Source organism: Carassius auratus, unplaced genomic scaffold, assembly GCF_003368295.1.
Source record: "Carassius auratus strain Wakin unplaced genomic scaffold, ASM336829v1 scaf_tig00018592, whole genome shotgun sequence".
In the NCBI taxonomy this organism is placed as follows: Eukaryota; Metazoa; Chordata; class Actinopteri; order Cypriniformes; family Cyprinidae; genus Carassius; species Carassius auratus.
In genome coordinates this window covers 51033-74843 of record NW_020524900.1, presented here as the reverse complement: position 1 = coordinate 74843, position 23811 = coordinate 51033, and the positions used below count along the sequence as shown (strand labels likewise).

The 23811-nt window shown below is 35.7% G+C and overlaps 1 protein-coding gene across 1 annotated transcript in view; it reads left to right on the top strand.

Moving 5' to 3' along the window:
- The window catches only part of LOC113076077 (parathyroid hormone 2 receptor-like), a 63213-nt gene that overhangs the window by 20994 nt on the left and 18408 nt on the right, over nucleotides 1-23811 (top strand). The window contains exons 7-8 of the mRNA XM_026248746.1: nucleotides 11121-11274; nucleotides 17711-17771. Of these exons, the coding sequence (XP_026104531.1) occupies nucleotides 11121-11274; nucleotides 17711-17771 (215 nt within the window). The remainder of the gene's footprint in view (nucleotides 1-11120; nucleotides 11275-17710; nucleotides 17772-23811) is intronic.

Sequence of the window (23811 nt, the reverse complement as noted above, 5' to 3'; positions counted from 1 at the left end):
AAGTATTGCATGTGGCTACATTTCAGATTATGACATACATTTTTACAGGTGCTTCTCAATAAATTAGAATGTTCTTTCAGTAATTCAACTAAAATTGTAAAACTTGTGTATTAAATAAATTCAATGCACACAGACTGAAGTCGTTTAAGTCTTTGGTTCTTTTAATTGTGATGATTTTGGCTCACATTTAACAAAAACCCTCCAATTCACTATCTCAACAAATCAGAATATGGTGACATGCCAATCAACTAATCAACTCAAAACACCTGAAAAGGTTTCTTGAGCCTTCAAAATGGTCTCTCAGTTTGGTTCACTAGGCTACACAATCATGGGGAAGACTGCTGATCTGACAGTTGTCCAGAAGACAATCATTGACACCCTTCACAAGGAGGGTAAGCCACAAACATTCATTGCCAAAGAAGCTGGCTGTTCACAGAGTGCTGTATCCAAGCATGTTAACAGAAAGTTGAGTGGAAGGAAAAAGTGTGGAAGAAAAAGATGCACAACCAACCGAGAGAACTGCAGCATTATGAGGATTGTCAAGCAAAATCGATTCAAGAATTTGAGTGAACTTCACAAAGAATGGAGCCACCACACACAGACGTGTCAAGGAATTTGCTGAACCACAGACAACGTCAGAGGCGTATTACCTGGGCTAAGGAGAAGAAGAACAGGATTGTTGCCAAGTGGTCCAAAATCCTCTTTACAGATGAGAGCAAGTTTTGTTTTTCATTTGGAAACCATGGTCCTAGAGTCTGAAGGAAGGGTGGAGAAGCTCATAGCCAAAGTTGCTTGAAGTCCAGTGTTAAGTTTCCACAGTCTGTGATGATTTGGGGTGCAATGTTATCTGCAGTGTTGGGCAGTAATGCATTATTTAGTAACGCGCTACTGTAATCTGATTACTGTTTTAGTAACGGAGTAATCTAACGCGTTATAATTTTCAAAATATTAATTAGAATATAATTACAGGCCGAGGTCTCTATATGTTACTGCTGCGTTACATTGCTGACAGAATGCAGTGTTTTATAATCTAGAGATTGCAAAAATGATGTAGCACACACTGTCAAGTCAAGTGCCATTGGATTAGAGACCTTCTCCCGCATGACCCGACGCAACAGAATGCAGAGTGTTGGACAATATTTGATAGGCGAGTGCAGAGACTCGTGTGTGTGTGGGATTCGGCCGGGAGAATAAATGATTCACAGGACTCCAGTAAAATAGAAATATCTAAACATAAAAATCTAAAACAATAAATAGTTATTCATCTATTGCACAAAAACAACGTTAAATAATAAAAAAATATAAACGATAAGCACGCGCAAGTGTATGCAGAGTTTCTATTTAGGCTATAACAAGTGTTTGCAGCGTTGAGCAATGCAGTGCTGAAATTTGCATGCTCACGTTTCCTCTGATTATAACACACGAGTTGTAGACATTATGAAATATCAATTATGCAGAAATTCATTCTGTTATAACAGAGATTTGTGAGATTGCGATGAACTGAGATGTTGTTTAGAGATTATAAATGCAGCGCTTTTTGCTGGCATTTTTCCAAACCATGCACGCAGCAGCCGCTTGCTTTAGTTAAAAATAATAGTGTTCTGTGAATGTTGATGCTTTAATAACAAATATTTATCGGGAGTGTGTATGCTGGGTTTTCATAAATTTCATAGAGAAAAAAAATAAATGTAACTAGTAATGTAACTAATTAGTAATTACTTTTGAAATAAAGTAATCAGAACGGTAACGTGATTCATTTTTAAAGAAGTAATCAATTATCAGTCATTTGATTACATTTTCAGAGTTACTTGCCCAACACTGGTCATCTGCTGGTGTTGATCCATTGTGTTGTTTGGAAACTAAAGTCACTGCACCCGTTTACCAAGAAATTTTGGAGCACTTCATGCTACCTTCTGCTGCTACCAGCTTTTTGAAGATGCTGATTTCATTTTCCAGCGGGATTTGGCACCTGCCCACACTGCTAAAAGCACCAAAAGTTGGTTCAATGACCATTGTGTTGGTGTGCTTGACTGGGCAGCAAACTCACCAGACCTGAACCCCATAGAGAATCTATGGTGTATTGTCAAGAGGAAAATGAGAAACAAGAGACCAGAAAATGCAGATGAACTGAAGGCCACTGTCAAAGAAACCTGGGCTTCCATACCACCTCAGCAGTGCCACAAACTGATCACCTCCATGCCACGCTGAAATGAGGCAGTAATTAAAGCAAAGGAGCTACTACCAAGTACTGAGTAGTATTAAGTATTGAACATACTTTTCAGAAGGCCAACAAATGTGACGGTGGGGTGAAGGAAGGACTGGAAACAATAGCGAGTTAGACGATTTAATGAAAATAAATAAACAAACAGGAAAAAGACAATGATGCTGGGAAGACGACAATCCAAGATGGTGGTGAGGTGATGAGGAAACCGGATGATGACAGTGAGAAGGCAGCAGGAGAGGATGGCGGGGAATAGAGCCGAAGGTAAGTATTTGTGGCTGAGTGGAAGTGCGTAGAGTGGATGAGGTTCCGGGAAAACACGAACATCCAAACGCAGACAACACTGAAGCCAACAAACAGGGGAAGCGACATTAAAACAACAATCTCACAAACACAAGACGTGATACAAGCCAATATATAGGGAATGAGTAATGAGTGACAGCTGCTGCTGATGACAATTAACAGAGACGCCCACAAACTAATCAGTGAAGACGCGAAACACACAGAGTTCACCACAAAGTGCAAACACCCAGAGATCACGGTTTACCAACCATGACAACAAATCACTAAAACATTTTTAATTTAATTTTTTTAATTTATTTTTTTATTGGTCTTATGAAGTATTCTAATTTGTTGATATTGAGATTTGGTGGGTTTTTGTTAAATGTGAGCCAAAATCATCACAATTAAAATAACCAAAGACTTAGAACTACTTCAGTCTGTGGGCATTTAATTTATTTAACACATGAGCTTCACAATTTGTGTTCCTGTAGCTCAAGTGGTGACGCATTGCATTAGCAAGCGCAATGTTGGGGGTTCGAATCCCAGGGAATACATGTTAGGAGAAAGTTGTTAGCTTGAATGCAATATGTAAGTCGCTTTGGATAAAAGTGTCTGCTAAATGCATACATTTTAATATGTTTATTTTTCCTTCAATTTGTTTATTCAAATATTCATTTATAAGTAACCCTTCAAATTCAGTTATATATGTATTCTATCAATATTCAAGATATATACAGTAGATCGATAGCTTGAACATAGAGGCACAGCGAAGTGTTAAACAAGCCTGGAAGAGCGGAAATTGAAAGAGTTCAAGTTTGGTCTGGACAAAGAGACATCAGGGTGAGGTCTGACAATTCTGTTTGTGGTGGAAATTAAATAATTTAATGCTAGTGCAAGGTTGTGCCCCACCTTGACCCTTTGTTTGGCTGAACTTGCTGGAAGAAATGCCAAAGCTTTTGTTAACTTGTCAGAAATGTCAGAGGTTTCTGGATTGCAAGAAGCTGTAAGTGCTCACAGTCTCATCCTGTGCAGTGTCATACTCTTACCGGAAGGCTTTTGTTTCATACCATCTCCAATCTCCACACCAAAGCTTGCACTCAACATGCCTGAGTGTTTTATTATACTGTACGCCTACCACATGGCCAGTCTCAACAATCAATGCATAGAGGTTAAAAAAGCTCACTTGTCCCCATTTGCTGTCTTTTGGGAAGGAAATGATTATCCATTTCCACCTACGCACCCGCTGTATCGGTGCCCATTCCGGGCAATGCTGAGACTCATTGACTGTGCTCTCAGCTTTTTCTTCAAACAGCTGCACTGCAGGAGATAACTGCTGTGAAGCCAATATGTGAGGGAGGATTTTGCAAAAAGTTGTTTAGCATCCATAGCTGCAACACTTATGTTAGGTGCCAATAATGTGTCTTCAGAAATCAAAGGCACAACTGCTGTGCTTTGATTCATTTGTTTACCTATAATATGCAGCAACTAACTTAAGTGTGTTGCATTTTCTATAGGTCAGTCAGCCAACAAATTTAAATAAATGGGTTGCTATTACTCTTAAATTTGGTATTTCAAGAAACATGCAGGAAATTTCCTAGCCTTTCATTTTCTTCGGTGGAACAATATGACAGCAGAATCAACTTAGTGGCAAATGTTTGCTTTGTAAATACTGTAAGCTTCTGCATCATATTGGGAATCTTTGCAAAGACTTTTCAGTGACACCAGACAGTCATTTGTTTTTCTTCTTCTTTTTTTTGTAAAGCCTTGCAAGCAGCATATATATTATTATAACTTTATTATTATCAATATTATTGTTATTATTATTATTGTTATTATTTATAATAATACTATTGACAATACTGACAATTTAGTTCATATATTCCCATGATACAGTCCATGTTATTTTTTGTACAAGAAAGGTTTTTTGGGTTCAGTATTGAAGGGAAAAAAGTTCAATATTAGTATTATATTAGGACAGAACAACAAATAGAATTAAAGTAACCAATATTGTGAATACACTACAATATTGTGTTTTTAATTTAGGCTTAATTTTTTTCTAAAGACTGTCCCAGTAAGCTAATGTCAATCCTTGGTATAAAATTGTGATACTACATTGTGGGTGGATTTAGAATGACTCATAGTGCATTTGCATCATAATTTAATGTTATTTTTGGTCTTAAGTTATTAACATTTAATGACCAAGGCTGCTATGGCAGAAATTATGATACTAGAAATATTTTTTTTTCAACCCATTATGCTTCCCTCGCTATTTTTGTGAATAGAAGAATACACTACCATTTTTTCCAGTATTCACTATTATTCATTATTTATAATAACTGGGCTCTGCATTGAGCGACAAGAATAGGAAATTGTCCATTCATACATTAATCAAATTGTGCAATTTTTGGTTATTTAAAGATGATGATTTAACTAGTGCTGTTTCAGTTACTATTTTTGTTGACTTTTAGGTCCAGTTTTTCCAGAAGTACCTTGTTGACTGACGATTTCTATAACATTTTTACTTCTATAGAAACCTCCCTACTGCTTCACTGTGGTGGTCTGCAGCAGGCATTATGTTTTCAATCAGTACTGCGAAAAGAGGGCAGAGATGTCTTAGAGTACATTGTCAGCAGAGAGGCAGGGAGCAGACAGAACAAAAGTTTGAGGTGTTCAGGTGAGCCGTCCAGATCCTCCAGGTGTACTGATAACATAATCTGCACCTTGCTTTTCTCCAGCACCTCTTTGATCATCTGTCAGAAGCTCTGAAGCTCTCACGGTTACCCCTAGTTTCTGGCACTTTCATGTGCCTGGAGTTGATGCGCCTGTTATTGTCCATGCTCAGAATAGCAGCCCTTTCACTGGGTGTTGCTCTACTGAGTCCCAAGTGTACTCCTTTGGGGTAAAAAAAGTAAATACAAAAGGGAACAGAGTGTGATAGTCAACTCAAAAAAGACAAGCCTATGATCATTTATTAACCTCGTGTCATTCCAAACCTCGCTTCTGTGGAAAATAAACGGAGATGTTTAGCAGGATGTTCATGCTGCTCTTTTACACAAGGGATGTCAAGCTGTGAATACACATAAAAATAGCCTACGACTCACATACTGCATTACATGTCTTCAAAGCCAAACAAGCTTTGATGGAAATTTAAGTCTTCCTTTCCACCATAGCTCTCTAATCTTATTTAAGCATACACATATTTAAACTTACCACATCACATGCAAAAATACAAATTGATCTGAATAACCGCTTTTGTTCCGCATACAAAGTTATTACATTCTGAAAAAAACCCTTCCTTTTGTGTTCCTTGAAAGATAGCCATACAAGTTTGAAACAATGTCAGAATGAACAAAATAGCACTAGAGCTGTTCCTTGAAGAAAAAAAAAACGTAAAACAGATTAAAACCACCAACATCACATTCTCACTCATAAGCTGCAATGTTTACCTCTTTCTCTGGGCGGACTGAATATGGAGCTCATGTTGGCAAAGACACTGTAATTATATCTGTTTTTGCATATTATAGGCACTAATTACAGTTTATTCAAATCACTTGTGACAGATAATGTTTTGATGAGTGAGGAAATGATGCACCACGTTCATAGTTATTTGTGATGAATTTAAACTCAGACATTAAAAACCATTGATAGCCTTGGCTTCTACACAGAATCAGACTAAAGTTTTTTGTGTTATGAATACGGTAGTGTGGAAAAAGAAAAAGAACAGATACAGAAAACAGTGTATTATAGAGAGTGTAAATCATAAAGAAGAAACAATGAGATTAAATGGAGAGCGAATAGAGACTTTTATGATGCTTATAATTTTATCTCCTGACAAATACTCCTGTCATCACACATCTCCTTTAGAGTTTCTGAGGAAATCTCAACAGTGTCACAAATTATGCTCAGATTTCCACAGATAGCAGCCTGCTATTAAAAGTACTCAAATTTCAAACCTAATTCAAGCAAATACCGTTAAAATCTAAATTTATTTGGCACTTCAGTACTGCATTTATTTTGTCAAAAATACAGTAAAACAGTATTTGGATTTAAAATAGATATTTTCTGTACTCATTTCTTAAAATGTACTGGCCATTCTTGTCCAACAATCATATTTATATTACTTTATGCAGTTAAAGCCTGGAGTGAAAGCTGAGCTAAAAAGACAAACCTTAAGGTTCGATCAGTCGTTGCTGTAGCAGACATTAATATTATTGATCACACTTGATATTAGGGATTTCAAGAAACTCCTAATCCGTGGCATTAAACTATAGGGAACTCATCCTTTACCATTTGTGCTCAGTGATACCTAAAATACTGCAGCTCGTGTGCAATTAACTCTCTCTCTCTCTCTCTCTCTCTCTCTATATATATATATATATACATACATACAATAATTTTTGGATGGACAGATATTCTGGCTGAGATATAGTGGTTGAGAAGGCAATGATATAAAAAGGCTGAGGTGAAGCTTCTTCATGTCCGTGAAACTTGCTCACAGCTCAGACAAGGTTAGATCTGTTATTTTATTGATTATTTGCTTGAGTGATTTTATGTTGTGGAGATTTCTAGGCACAAAATTGGCAAAAAGTCACGAGAGGAGGCAGTGCTTCTGTGATTGTCTGATTAAGCGTTTTACCCACTAACACTCATCTATTATGTCTATAGCAGTTCCACAAATCAGCCTGAATGGGTCAGGCTTGGTAATGGATGGACTAATTACTAAGTAAACAACTCACCCACTTGTACATCACTATCAAACAGTGATTGTTGCAAATGCATTTGTCTTTTGTGTCAGTAATAGAACAGGGCAGCAGTTACTTTCATTTAGTAGCAGTTATTTATTCATTGATGTTGAAGCATCCAGTGTACACAGAATGGCTGATTTTAAAGGGGTCATGAATCGAGAAACCAAAATTCCCTTGATCTTTTGTCATATAAAAGCTCACTGTACTATAAAAAACATCCTGTAAATGTCACAACTCAAAACTTTTTCATTAGTCTAAAAACAGCTTACAGTATATAAAATCTGCCAAAATGACAGCTTTTGGAATGTTCTACTTTTATGATGTAATAGTGTGATGCACCGCCTCAAATAAACTTACGGCATGGGTGTTTTTGGAGTAAGATCAATTTCTATTTCATGAGATTACTTCCTCTTTTTGGCAGGGTTTTCTCCATGTCATAAAATGTAGCGGCAAGACTTCTAAACCAGGGTGTTTTTAGAGGCGTGATATTCAAGTTGTTGTCTGCCGCCAATCTCATGGTATGAATGATTGTTTGTTGATAAATGTGGCAGCAGAAAACAATCATCACTTCAATATAACGCCTGTAATGAATGAGGTGAATCAGACACATGAGTATTTATTATATTTAACAAGTAGTGGCCATCATCTGCATGAAGGGGAGACCTGCACGAGCCGCAGTAATGACGTGGCGTTTGCATCAATGGCAAGATCTTTTAGTATTCGCCGGATAGTGGAAGGGGAAACAGACCAGAACTGCTGCATTGCTGAAATGGCAGAGAAGCAGGTCAGCTTTGTTTTTTTTTTTTGTTAATCTGTTAATTATATTATAGCCTATTATATATTTTGAGTGTTCCTATTAATTTTATTTCTATTTCTCTCAGTTCACAGAAGCACTGCAGGTGCATAATGCGATGATTGAATCCTCATGGTCTGTTGTTTATGCTGCTATTTGCACATATAAAGCTAAAATATTACTTTCTAATATCACTGGTTAACAATCGACTAATGAGCTTCATTTGACGGTCAGGAAAATAGCATAAATTAACAAAATGCTGTCATTCTATAATTTTCAAATTACAAAGTTCAGGTAACTCTAAAAATACATCGTAGCCACTGTTTACATTCATATTGATAAATTCCAAGTTATGCATTGAAACAACCGTACAGCCAATTTTTTGTCATACGTTCGTGTCATAAATGAGGCCCACTGTGTGGTGGCAAGTCGTGGGAAAACAGTGTGTGTGTTGCCTTTCTTCTGATCCCAACATTAGGAAAGAGTGAATGAACTCTATTTTTAATGAAGATCCAGACAGTGCCAGTAAGAACTTGGTCCATTGTTCACTTAATTTTACTGTGGATTCATCTACAAACAAGGCGCAATTCGATGCAGGATTTTCAAAAAGATTGAAACTAAAAGACGATGCTGTGCTTACTATATTTGATCCAACAGTAATGATGCAACACACGTGTGAGTAACTGTTTTCATTACGTGGTCACTATTGCTTTGTCTCTTCTTACAGGTTGTTTGATGAATTGAGTTATTTTTGCGTTTTTGGCTTAAATCACAGCAGCACCCATGAACAATGAATGCACGCTGTCAAACTTACACAACTATATGCCATCAATACATTTTGTGTAACTTCTGAGCCTACAATCTGCCCCTCTTAGTCAAACAGAGCATTCTGATGAGGGAGGTAAAAACAGTAAATAGCTTATTACTTCTGAATAACTTTTTTAATGTAAAAATCCTGATAAAATTATGTCGACCTCAGAGAACAGTACAAAAACAAAGGCAGTTCATGACCCCTTTTATGGGTTATATTGATTTCTAAAGCACCTTTTGGTTCCCATGCCTTTAATGCATATATTGTGTAAAGCTGAAGGTATGCATAGATCAGATTTTCTTCAGTTTTTTCTTAATTTTTGAAGTGCAAACCTACAATTTAACATTATGCAATTGCTAGTGACCAGACAGAGAATAACTGAAAAGTCATCTAACAGACAGCTGAAACTAGATGAACACACTCAAAAGAAATTTAGTACACATGTATTTTGGAACAGAATTATAGATGATTCAAACACTTCTCTTTTTTTTAAATTTGTTTTCTCCTTGGCTCCACTTCCAGTAAATATGTTATGTTAGGTGGTGTTTTTGTGTTTTTTTTTCAGGATTTGGATGAATAAAAAGCTCAAAGGAACAGTATTTATTTGAAATAGAAGTCTTTTGTAACATTAGACGTTTCTATACTATCACTTTCGATCAATTTAATAGATCCAGCATTTATTTCTTTACTAAACTGTTGAATGATAGTGTATATAAATCCAACTTACTCTACAGATTCAGATTTTTTCATAGGAGACAAACAATCCTACAGGCACAGACACATACTTTTTTTTGGCAGATCCAGGCACATTGCAGAGGTTAGGGAGGTTTGAGAGACAAGACACTATTCTTTAACATGACTGATCTTCTTCTGTCGGCTTCTGAAGTGTCCAAGAGTCCTACTCCAATTCCTAATCTTATTCAGGTGAAGATTGAACTGTGCCACAGGTAATGTTTTCCAAGCAGTTTCCTATGCTATAGCTACTTTACTTTCCCCTTCTTTACTCCTTTCACTGTTATTTGTCTGTTCAACTGAGTGCAACAGTGCAACATTTAACAGAATATAAATAACAATGAATTGAACAGTGTTCTTTTAATTTTCATCAAAAAGCACCCCAGATTATCATTTTTTAACACATCCACCTAACCCAGAGTACCCAGTGTACACAGTAAGTCTTTGAATGCTCCTTGAAAAGGATGCCAGGCTTCATGACTTCATGAGATTGCCTGAGAGAATACCAAGAGTGTGTGCATCCCCTCTGGGCTTTGATTCCAAGATATTGTCAGAGTAAAACAACCTTATAAATGTGCCTGATATTAAAGAGAGAAATAGCCATCCTAAGTAAGCTTCGATAATGTTTTGATGTGGGATGTGAAATCCCTTTTAATTCAGTTCATTGGTTTGGAAATGCTTTAAGGCCATTAACCACACACATCTGTCATGGTATTGAGCTAATAGCTTCATTAAAGTGCAGCTCTCCTGCTATAGCATACAGCCACTCAGCTGACTGTAGTGAAAGCTTGTCATTTAGTCACACTTCCACTGTCCTAAAGACTGTTCCTGTCATTTCACACTGACATTGTGTCATTTAAAAAAAAGATAGTGAGCTAATTATTCTAAAAGAGTATTCGTGACTTGGGCATTTTGTAGAATATAACAGGGCGGACTTAAAGGTGACAGTTCACCTTTTCTTTCATATGTGGAGCACAGAAGAAAATTTTTTTTGGTTCATACAGTGAAAGTCAGTGGGGTCCAATTCTATTTTGATTTTCAAAAGGTGAAACATTTTTTATAATATCTTCTTTTATGTTCCACAGAAGGTCATACAGGTTTAGAATAATTTAAAGTGTGCGTAAACTGAATTTTCATTGTTTGGATATCACTTTATTTTAACAAAACATTTTTGTCTCTGAATCAGTGTGATCATGTACACTCAGTGTACATGCAATGTTTTAAACAAATGCGAGTATATAAGAGAGTTTTTGATCTAAAGATCTAAAGAACCCCTTGTGATTCTATTAATTGTACCAAATCAGGAAACCATACAAAAGCATATTGGTTTGTTTTGCTCTTCTGTCTTATGTCAGTCTGAACTAAGGCATCTCAACTGAAGATTGTTTATCTTGGTAGCCTCCAACTGAGATTGGGAAATATGTTTGTCACAGCAAAAGTATTGCTCCCCAGCCCAGCCAGTGTTTAACTGTTTAATCAAAACTGCCATGTTGTGATATGAGTGTTGACATTTTTGATCTGGGTTTTAATTTTTAGATGGGTTGTAAAGTGACTGTCTTGCTGTTCATCTATTTCCTGGCTACAAACTACTACTGGATCCTGGTGGAGGGCTTGTACCTGCACAGTCTCATCTTCATGGCCTTCTTGTCTGACTCTAAGTACCTGTGGGGCTTCACTTTGATCGGGTGGGGTGAGTATATCATGGTAGTGATTGTCCTGGAAAAAGCAATTTGTGAATATTGCAGCTTCTGTTGGGTTTGTAACATTTCTAGAGAAATGAAATGCTGCTGCTGGTGTTTTTTCCTTTCTGCCAGGTATCTGGTTTTGTTCATGGATCGCTGTTTGACATGTAATTGTACTCTCCTCAAAGAACAAGGCCAATCATTTTTCCATTCATATTTTCATTTTTGACTGCCTATAGCTGGCTGCTATTATATAGTGACTATTGTGTGAGATTGTGTGACTGAGAGAGATACTGTAACAAATATATATCAGCACATGTTGTAAACAGTTATTTTCTTTTCTGGATTGCTCTGTGCATTCACATTTCAATAACAGCATTTATATGAAATCTTTAAAATGACTTTACTCTCACTTTTGACGAGTTCAACGTGCCCTTGCCAGTATCTTTTTTGAAGAAAAAAATATTGAATCCAAATTTTTTGAATGATAAGGTAGTATATTTATGGTGTATTATAAAAGTAGTTTTTATATTAAATATACAGTATTTCCCTCTGCATCTTATCTGTAGCATGTTGACAAATGGAATCACATTGTAATACACCGTAATACACATCACAAAGGAAACACAGTTTACTGAACTGATTGTGAAACCCATTGTGAGCCAACAATAAGGAACCTGGTGGAACAAAGAAAGGTGTATACTGAGAAGAGATGAATAGAGGAAGGAAACCGCAGAGAGGAAGTACATAGAAAAGCTACAAAAAAACAAACAAACAAAATTCACTCTAATTGACCATACAAATCATGATCTGTACTTGACAAAAACTGAACAGAGTTCAGTTCAGTCAAGTATTGCCTTGTTTGTTGTTGTTGTTGTTTTGTATTACTGTACTTCGTAACTCCAAGGAAAAGAAGCCTGCAGAGATATTGAGCCACTTGCATGCCATGCAATGTTCACTCTACCCTTTTCTTTAACCTGTGGCTTAAAAAGAAATGAGAGGCTTTATAAATACATATTCTACATCTGCAGAATCATGTAGAATCAAATGATCTTTGTTTGTGGAACTTTGATAAACAAGCTTTTACAGTGTTTCAGCAGTGTGTTTATAGTGTAGCAAATACTAATAGTATTAATGTGAGGATTGGCTGGTGATAAACATGTTATCTGACAAAAAAAAAAAAAATGCAGTACTTCATTATAAAATAAATTTGATCTGTTTGGCAAAATAAAGAGTTTGTTCTGTATGTTCTGCATTCTGATGCCTCCACATTATATATAAAAAATGACATGTTAATAAGAAAATATTAACTTAAGGTTCTACTTTGTTATTTATGTGGATAATAATGTAGTATATTAACTGTTGGAAAATATGGTAAGTTCTGCAGTGTGACATGATAAGCTCAATGTAAAAAATTGAATTGTATTTTAATTATTGCACATGAAGTTTTCATGACCTTGTATTGTCTTGAGTTTTATTAAAAAATAATGTCATACTGCACAAGCATTCCTAATAAACTAGTGAATGCAAAAACTAGATCAAAAGGGGCAATAATATAACAAAAAATGAATTGTGACAATTCCCAGCATGGATTTTATTATAATTATTAGTCATACTTTTATCTTTTAAAAATATTTATATCGAAGTGTTTAGCCTCAAATATCGTTATGCATTTAGATGATAGATTTATTGTAAATCTGCTAATTGTCGTAAATTATGTTGCTCATTACACATTCCTTTCCTGAAAAAGACAAAAACATTAACGAAATGATCAATTGAGAGCTTTTTATTATTATTAGAGGTTTAATGAGCCCTGAATATCCAACGCTATTTTACAACCAATTCATACGTATTTTATGAGGTGGCTAATGTGTACAACCTCACATGATGACATGTACGATTTGTCTAGACCTCAATGATGGGAAGGTTTAGGAGTGGGGCTATGTGTAGGTCATTCATACTGTCACGATCATTACATGGAGTGCTCATGAACTTTTGTAGAGGGCACTCCAATCAGGACAATTCCACACTCACCACCAGATGTCACTTGGACTCTAGCACCTCTTATCTGTTGCACCACACCCTAACTACATTTCCCATGAGTCTCTGCATCACAATCACCCTGCCACACCTGCACATCATTCCTCAGTCAATCTCCTTGCCACACCTGCACCTCATTTACACACACATATAAGCAGCACACTCACTCTTACTCTCTGCGAGGTCTTGATTTGCTGTGTCTGACATTTCCAAGCGTTTCCCTTGTGTTTGATCTCTCTGTACCTGACCTTTGGATTGTTTAATGCGACTCTGATTCTCTGCTGCCTGCCCCCGACATCTGCTTGTTCCTGTTTTCGATTCTGGTTATCCCTATATACCTGATGCCGTTGCTGATCATTGCCTGTCTGACCATTTTCATTAAAAGTTCTGCACATGGATCCGAACATCTCTGTCTCATCATTACGCATACAAATTCCTATGAATTGTGCAACTTGTAATATGCATTTGATTTAGCAAAAATTGCATGCATTTGTACGAGTGTGATCGTACGAATTAATACGAATTAGCGACCTTGTAAAATATGTATGAATTGCCATGAGATCATGCTGTATTATGCCATATTTTAGCCAGATAAACTCAGACACTGATGCAACATAATTCCTGTTGAAAACAGTGGTGCCTGGTGCAGTTGTGCAATCTTAAGTGACATTGTCACGGGCCGGCAAAGAAAGAACAGGATCTGGGTCCAAATGCAGGGAAGTTATACTTTAATAAGAACAAAAAACAAACAAGGCAAAAACAGAACAGAATCAAGGACAAGAGCAGAATAGGAAAAAGGCAAAATGCAAACACTATCAAGATCTAACAATTAACATCAATCTAACCAGACAGAGAGGTGTTAGAGAGGAGAATATATAGTCCATGACAATGAGCAACAGCTGTGTGTGTGATTGAGAGACCGGTGTGCAGAGTGAAGGTAAATGAGTCCGGGAGCAAGGGAGAAACACAGGTGTAGCAACTAAAACAATGATGAGGTAACAAGAGAGGCAGGGTAAGAAAAGAGACAGGAAAAAAGCACATGGCACCAAACAAACACAACACTCACAGAAGGCAGTGACAGAAAGACAGAGGACTGTGACAATTATAAATGTCTTTACTGTCACATTCTTTATATTCTTACAGAACAGAATTTATATTAAATATATTTCCCTCTGTTTACTCTTATCAATAGCATGTTGTAGAATGGAATCACATTGTAATACACAATAATACACACCACACCAGAAACACAATTTACTTAATTGACAGAGAGGTTAAATGAGCTCTGAATATTGAATATCCAATTTTTCAGCCAGCTAAACCTTGACAGTGATGCAATACAAAGATGTTTGTGAACTAAATATTAACAGGGTCTCATTCCATTTTTTTCATCACCTTTCTTGTCAGAACAGTGTCTTATCCTATTACAAAGACAACAAAACTGTCTCAACTGCTGGCAGCAGAACTGTTCTCTGCATGGAGTTCATATTATTAAGTTAATTCAGTGGGGATGCTGGTGGCCAGCCCACGTATATTCTGCAGCTGTTAAGGTATTGTTTATCTAGGGATGCAGTGCTTTCTTTCTATTGCTGAACATACAGATCCCACCTCAGAGATGGCTGCCTTTTGAATCTGTATCTCATGTATTCCTGTGAGAAATGTCTACATGGAAACCAATCAGCTATTATTCATAGCGAGTGGTATTCGTACCCTTCTCTCCGCTCCCACACTGAGAAACAGCACAACGATAGCTCACGGCAGTTTGTTTTGAGAGGTTGCTTTCTTTAAGTGTTTTCAAGTTGAAGTGTTCTTTATTTATTTGTCATTCCTGTTTGATGTGTTCCTACTCGAAGGGCAGAGATAGAAGCACCTTTGATATGCAGATTCCCTGTTCTAGGAGCGGCTGCTCACTGCATTCTTGTGAATGTGTTTGGCATGGCTTATTAATGACCAATGGGTTAAGTCTGTGAAAGTTGTACACAATCATGTCACAGTGATTGGGTTAATATAGTCATAATGAGGCAAAATCTTTTGTGGTCAGAGGATAAGTGATTCATGTTGTGAATTTGATTTCATTTACTTTTCAGTGCCTATAATAAGGGCACAATGAGGGTGTTACATAAAGGGCTCATATTTATTTGATAGAGCCATTGCTAAGAGAAGGAAACTAAGCCATGCTGTGCGATGCAATAATTATTGTGGCAAAGGAAAATTTGGTCTCGGAATTATTTAAAGAGTTCAGGAAAATGAGGACATGCCTGTCTTACCCGCATTCATGTTTTCCAAACCTGTATGATTTATTTTTTGTAAATGTAAAAGGAGTTTGGGTCTGAGGTTTCCATACTCTGCACTATAGTTGAATGCTGAAAAAAAATCAGACAAAAGATGTTTACACCTGCAATATCACAGTTGAATTTGGAATAAGGAATGTCCATTTTATTTGGATTTAAAAACTAACATTTTTATTATTGATCAAATTAATATTCAAATATATTGTATGCTGCTGAATATATGTAATATTGATGCATCTTTGCACTTCTAACAGTTAAATCAACATATGTTTTCAGAACACTTGGTGTATATTGCATAAGTTGTATGAAGTACTTTTATGTTGCTTTTATTTGCCCTTTTTAGAGCATGAGACTTTTTTTTTCTTTTTTTAAGAACTGCATAAATATTCTTTAAAACATTTTTTGTGTGTTCCACAGGGGGAAGAAAATCATTGAAACAACAGGAGTTAACAATTAGAATTATTATTATTATTATTATTTGTTTTTTTTCGGTGGACTGTACCTTTAAAAATTGATTCAATAGATGAAAGTACAAATTCTGTGACAGTGGGATATTCATACATAGATTGACTTCTCACCTATTGCCCGAAATTATAGGAAAATGTCTTAATGACATTTTCATGCTAGCAGATCATATCCAAAACAGCATGTGTTCCAGTTGAAGTTCATGAAATGAGCTCCATTCCTTCGGTGGTATCATGAAGAGAATGTAGTATGAGTCAGGGCACACATTATTTCAGCGAGATAATCCCAGACTCCCACAGTTACCCTATCATCGCCATGGGAACTGGTGTCTGAGAGGAGGGCACCCTCGACGGACACGCTTACCCTCAGAACCAGGCAGTTTTGCTTCTTGATATGCATGGTGTGTTCATGGTTTTTCTGAGGTTATACCATGCATCTCATCAACAGGAAGCAAGATTTTTCATTTAGTGGCTGAGCCACTCAAGATTAAATATGCATGGTAAAAATGAATTAATATTAAAATTTGTTGAATAATACCATCATTATGGGTTTTCCAAAAGCAGAGAAATACTTAAAAGTAAATTTTTGTATTATTATGGTTTGCATTTCAGCATCCGAGTGTCTGTGGGAACAATGTTTCACTTTTGGTCTTAACTTTACTTTAGAACATATCATATATCAATATATATCATAGTTTATCAATTTTAAATAAATTGAGTAATTATTGTTCAGAAAAAAAATTACGATTAAAGATATATATATATATATATATATATATATATATATATATATATATATATATATATATATATATATATATATATATATATGTATAAATATATATATTTTTATTATTATTATTATTATTTCTTATTTACTCTTTATTATATATATTTTTTATATTTTTATAAATATAAATTAATGTCCCTGTATTCCTGACTACATTATTCCTGTCAGCTAAAGATTTGAACTTGATTTTGTTTACTGGGCTGTGTAATGATGGGCTTATAAAAACCATGATCAGAATCAAAAATGTGTTTTTTTAGCTAATTTTTGAATTGATTTTGAATTGAAGTCAACTACTGAAAGTAAAATAAATACATTTGACATTCTGCCAAACTGAAATATTCAATCAAGTTTCCGATGTACCAGACAGAACAGATGCGCTTCCTGACCAGTGTGTGGAATGAAAAACACTCCATTGGCAATAAGTAAACAAGCAGTATTTCTTATTGAGATTACTCCACATGATATCCATCTATGAGTGCAAATCTCTGCTCTTGAAACCCTGGGGAGACGTTGAAGGTTCATTCATGCTTCAATGCTTCCTTAAATAGACATTTTAACATCCATTTATTAATGTTAGCTTTTATTGATGCCATTTATTGTGTTTTACAGAATGCACACTAAATTACTAAACTAAAATAGCATTGGATAGTCCACATAATATCAGTGGATGTGATGTCAGCGAAGTTTCAGTTCTCCAATTACTTCACAAATTCAGTTTAGTATCATTAGATGTATATCTGATATTGAATGTGTTGATATTAGATTGATAAAATTACCACTAGCTTTACCATAATTTTCACTTACAATTCAGTGAAATAAAGTTAATTGAAATATACCTTTCACCTTTGTTTCATTTCAGGTGTTCCCGCTGTTTTTGTTGCAGCTTGGGCAGTTGTCAGGGCAACGCTGGCAGATGCAAGGTAATTTCATGTGTTTAGGCCACATTTATACTAGTTTTAAACTATCGTTTTAAAACAGAGTTTTAGAATTAAAACAATCCACTTTTACACTGGAATTTCAGCTGGATTGCAGAAATCAACTCCGTCTACACTACATAACTGAAAACACATGTCACGTGACCATTCATGCACACTGGGCATGCGCGTAAATGTGTAAACAAGAAGTTAGTTGCTAGTCACTGGCAGGTTCAACAACGAGCATGATGGTGAGGAAAAGCAATGATGTCTTTGTGTGGACAGATGATGAGGTGGAATTGTTACTCAAAGTAACTAATGATTACAAGGTGGCCGAAAATGTCGATTGGGAGTCATGCCAAAACAAATACAGCCACATACTCGACAGAGACATGATAAGGTTACACAGTCATCAAGGATATGCAGAGATCACATGGGCAGCTATGCCATCGTCATCGCCACGTCTCCGTTTTTGTCCATTAACACTGAAACGCAACCCTGGAGTTTTCAAACTAAAACAGGGTCAGCAGAGTTTTCTTGGTGATAAAGCTGAGATAAATTATGTCTATTTTAGCATTTTTATCATATTTATATATGCACACACACACACACTTACTGTCCACTTTATTAGGTACACCTTGCTAGTACCGGGTTGGACACCTTTAGCCTACAGACCTGCAGTAATTCTTTGTGACATAGATTCAACAAGTTGATGAAAACATTTCTTAGGCATGATGGATCCATGCTCTCATGTTCTTTACGCCAAATTCTGCCCCTACCATCTGAATGTCACAGCAGAAATCAAGACTCATTAGACCAGGCAACGTTTTTCATATCTTCTATTGTCCAATTTTGGTGAGCCTGTTCGAATTGTAACCTCTATTTCCTGTTCTTAGCTGACAGGAGCGGGACCCGGTGTGGTCTTCTGCTGTTGTAGTCCATCTGCTTCAGGGTTTGATGTGTTGTGCGTTCAGATATGCTATTCTGGATACCTTAAATTTGTTGTAACAAGTGGTTATTTGAGTTACTGTTGCCTTTCTATCATCTCTAACCAATCTGCCCATTCTCCTCTGACCTCTGACATCAACAGGGCATTTTCGTCCACACAACTGTTGCTCACTGGACATTTTGTCTTTTTCAGACCATTCTCTGTAAACAGTAGAGATGGTTGTGTTTGAAAATTCCAGTAAATCAGCGTTTTTTGAAATACTCAGACCAACCTGGCACCAACAACCATTCCACGTTCAAAGTCACTTAAATCGCATTTTTTTCCCCATTCTGATGCTCGGATTGAACTTCAGCAAGTCGTCTTAATGCATTGAGTTGCTGCCATGTGATTGGCTGATTAGCAATTTATGTTACCAAGCAATTGAACAGGTGTACCTAATAAAGTGGCCGGTGAGTGTGTGTGTGTGTGTGTGTGTGTGTGTGTGCATATATATATATATATATATATATATATATATATATATATATATATATATATATATATTAGGGGTGTAACGGTTCACAAAATCCACGGTTCGGTTCGATACGATACACTGATGTCACGGTTCGGTTCGGTACGTTTTAGATACAGCAAAATGTAAAAACATCTCAACTTTTCAGAATGCCGCAAGCGCACCGCGGGTCATGTGACAATAACTAACCAATCAGCTTCATCCTTTCCCGTAACAACGTTGAAAGATTAGCCAAGATGAAGGAACAGCTGATCTTAGTTGTATATGGATTGCAATTTTGAAATAAATTTAGTAGCAGAGCTAGCCTACTGCAAGCGATTTTTAGAGCTGCAAATCCATTTATCCTTGGCTGAAATTTCCGCGTCTTCATGGAGAAAGCACTTCATTGTTGCTTAGCAAAGGCAGACGCCTCAGGGGCGCTTCTGCCCGAGCGCTTTGGAAAGGAGGAGAAAGACGCGCCTAGCGTTTTCCACGCGTTTTTAGGCACGATATGTGAACGGCCCCTAAGGCGCTCGCTCACTCAGCACGTGCTGAAGGCTCTTTGCACAATGTCTAATGCATTTAACAGACCAGAAATAGAAGATCCTCCAATAACCAACAGGTCTGGTGTTTGGGTGCACTTTGGATTCCCTGTAAGCTATAATGGTGATGATAGAATGAATGGTAAATAGTAAGGTCTCATACGATGATGTCTTTTGCCCTGTTTGAGTCAGTTGTAAATGTCTGTCTAAATGCTGCTGGGATAGTTTGTTGCGTGTAGCCTATGTTTCTCCTTTTTTTCGTCTTTATCCCAGATACTGACACACTAACGTGATGTCGGTGTAAATGAGTTGACATGTTTCAAGTATTCCCGCTGGTTTTTCTTTTTCTTTCTTTTTTTTTTATTCCCGCTGGCAGATGCGACCGTTGTTTTTTTATCCACCACTCTCTTGCCATCACCATTATAGCTTACAGGGAATCCTAAGTGCACTCAAACACCAGACCTGTTGGTTATTGGAGGATCTTCTATTTCTGGTCTGTTAAACGCATTGGCCACATCGTACCGTGCATGAACTGCTCGCTCACTCAGCGCATACTGAGTGTATCGCGTATCGTTACACCCCCAATATATATCCACATACACACATACATATACATATATATATATATATATAAAATATCTTGCTAATATTCTATTTGATATTATATACTTATATGTATGTGTGTGTGTGTGTGTGTGTGTATATAATATATATGTGTGTAAAAAAAAACAGCCCTGGTTACAAAGAAGATGAAACATTTTAATACTGCAAAGTACATTTTATTTTTTTACTATACAGAAAAGTAAATAAAAAGTGGGCACATAGATAGTCTGCTAACACTAAACAAGGAAAATAATAAGTGTGTTAAAATTGCCAGAGTATTGTTTAGTACTTTGTTTAATTTGTATAGTTCAAATGTGAATTATCATTGATGATGTGGCAACGCAGAGCTAGAGCTAGTTAGAAATTCATTAGATGAGTCAGTGTTTGTCTTGGATCTGTAAATGTTTGTGTTCTTATGTTAAAACGTCACTGGAGTGTTCAAGCTGTTTATCACCAGATCGTCTTAATGAAGTGGTGTTTTCAACTCACATTGATGTTGGCCATGCCTGAGGCGTTATCTTCCCCTGTTTTTTTTTTTTTCAAACACTTACTGAATGTCATTGTCTTACTCCCCTCGAGAGCACAATTTGCATTCTTGTAGCTTATGGTATAAAAGTAAATGTCTTCAAGCTACAATTTACTGCTTCTCAAGGGGAGCGTACTTTATCAACATAAGGTTTTGTGTTATAGCTGTAGTCTTTTTTTTACTAGTGTTGTTAAGATGGCCTACTTTAACTGAACACAAATAGTATCTTTATCTTGATCTTTAGTGTATCTAAAACTAAAAGTCTCACTGCATAATACATTTCAAAAGGGGCACATACAGGTGTCACATGACAACGCTTTTGCAATATTAGGGAACATCACAAATTAGTTTATATTTTTTTAATGCGTTTCAGAACAAATGTTCTCAGAAATTAAGGAAACAATTAATATTGTTAACCCCAAGTAGCACAAGGAGAATATATTAATAAGACAACAATAGAGGCTGTTTATAAGCCTATTAAAAAGACCCATCTGAAAATAAGAAATGAGTAAAGTACACATTAAGCGCAGCAAAATGTTTTTTTAGATAACAGCAGCAGCAAGAAAAAGCCTCATTTACACTTTTTCCTCAATCAATTTGACACATTTTTCCAAACTCAGGTCACCATTCTCCAAACAGTGAACACAGTGATCGGAACACTTTGTAATTGTCCTAGACAGATTGTATGTTTACATTCATTCCATACAAATAACAAATCATGCAAATCATTTTCTCAAAACAATATGCACAAAACTCAATAGTTACAATACAACACAACTCACCAATTCTTTAAAATATCCAGGAGCACTAAAGGAGGACAACAAATTAACTTAAATTTTTTCTCCTATGATGCAAACGCAGCAAATATTTAGTGTAAATAAACTGCAGTTAATTTCTTTTTCAGATGCACATGAAAGTCAAGATCAATACAGTAATTCAGGATAGTCCATGTATACAGCAAACACACACACACGTGTATATACAGTTGCATAATTTTGTGTTTGGATGGCTGTGCTAATTGTTTTACATTGCATTACATTGCATTGTAAGTACATTGCATTGGAGAAAAGTGTCAAATCGATTGAGAAAAACTAATTTTAAGGCTGAGAAGGAAAGGGGAAAAAAAAGGTTAAGTAAAAAAATGACGACTGGTTGAGATGACTTGGGCCACTTAAAATAAATTTACAGTGGCTATTTACAGTGAAAATAACATATTTTCTTAGCGATATATGCAGTATTTTTAACGATATGCCATTTAAAGTAAGCTGCAATAGCTATAGATACTGTTTACACTGTTAGAGAAAACATTCTGCTACATATTACAAATCATCTGCATTTCAGTATTATAGTGCATTATAAAACAGTACGCAATAATAAGATATTGAGTGTAAATTATAATTTAAATGCAAATTATTAAATGGATGCCACCTTATTGGCACAATAAAGCCCTCCATACATCTACCCTATCCCTACCCAATAAAATAATTTTCTGAGTTATGAAAATACTTAGAATTCTGTTTCTTTTTGTCATATGCAATTTAAGTATCATATGTATTTTTTGGAAAACAAATACTGTATTTTTTTCAGCTATATAAACAATTTAATCTAAACTAAAATACATTAAATCAAGATTGTGTCAGAAAACACAAAACAAGAACAATAATTAAGTAATTGAATCATTTGAAAATAAATTAGACTGTTGAAATGTTTAATTTCTTTTGAATTAATATCCTTTGTTATTAAAGATAAAAATAGCTTTACTCTGACATCTAGTTGATCTCTTATTCCACTTGAGTAAAAGCAAACGAAACGTTCATTTAGAGAAGGCGAAAAGTGAGCTGTCAGTCTCCTGGCATTTGTCAGTTGTGAGTGATGGTGGGTTAATGGCTTTCTGCAAGACCATGAGATATAACACTCTGAAAAGCAAATGTGAAGAAGATTACATGTATCATCAAGCAGATCTGATTTGCATTCTGGTAGCGTGATCAGAGGTCATGAGATTGATTCCCAGGAAATACACATGCTGATATAACCTATGAATACATTATAACTCACTCCGGCTGCCAAATGAGTAAATATGAATGTTGTCTTGGTGTTTGATATTCAACATTCATCTCAATATGTGTGTACAGCATTTATTCTGAAATATTACCTATACATATTTTTTTACCTATACATATATTTATTTTTAATAAAACATCTCTAAAGACACTGTAGAAAAAAAAAAATCACGATGCAAGTGAAGCAGGTCTATTAAAGCAATCTTCGGGACACTTAATATTCAATTAAAAGTGTGTTACTGTAAATCATTGAGGTGTTCACAGTATTTGTTAACTTTGCAGTATAGTCAACAAACAATATAAAACTCATTGCAAATCTTCAATATACAGGTGCATCTCAATAAATTAGAATGTCGTGGAAAGTTCATTTATTTCAGTAATTCAACTCAAATTTTGAAACTTGTGTATTAAATAAATTCAGTGCACACAGACTAAAGTAGTTTAAGTCTTTGGTTCTTTTAATTGTGATGATTTTGGCTCACATTTAAAAAAAAAAACACCAATTGACAGATTATGAGCTATATGAACTAAAATATATAATGAGACCACAAAGAAAAATGTTGTTTATTTGTGATACATGTTTTTTCAAAGTACAAACATTATCCACAGTAAATCACTGTAACATACTGCCTTCTGTGGCATATCGCTTCAGCATATTCATATGTTGTTGCTGTTGTTTTTCAGATTAATAAACATCTGGTCTGAATATTCAGATTTAGTTTTTTTCACATCATTTTTGGTTTAAGTGTTGCCTTGTACACAAATATTGTTGAAGTCTGTATGCTGTGAAGCTTGTTTTATTTACTATTGTTATGTAAAAAGCAGTGAGGCAGTATAATTTTATTGCATCCTTGTCAGATTTCATGTGACAGAAAC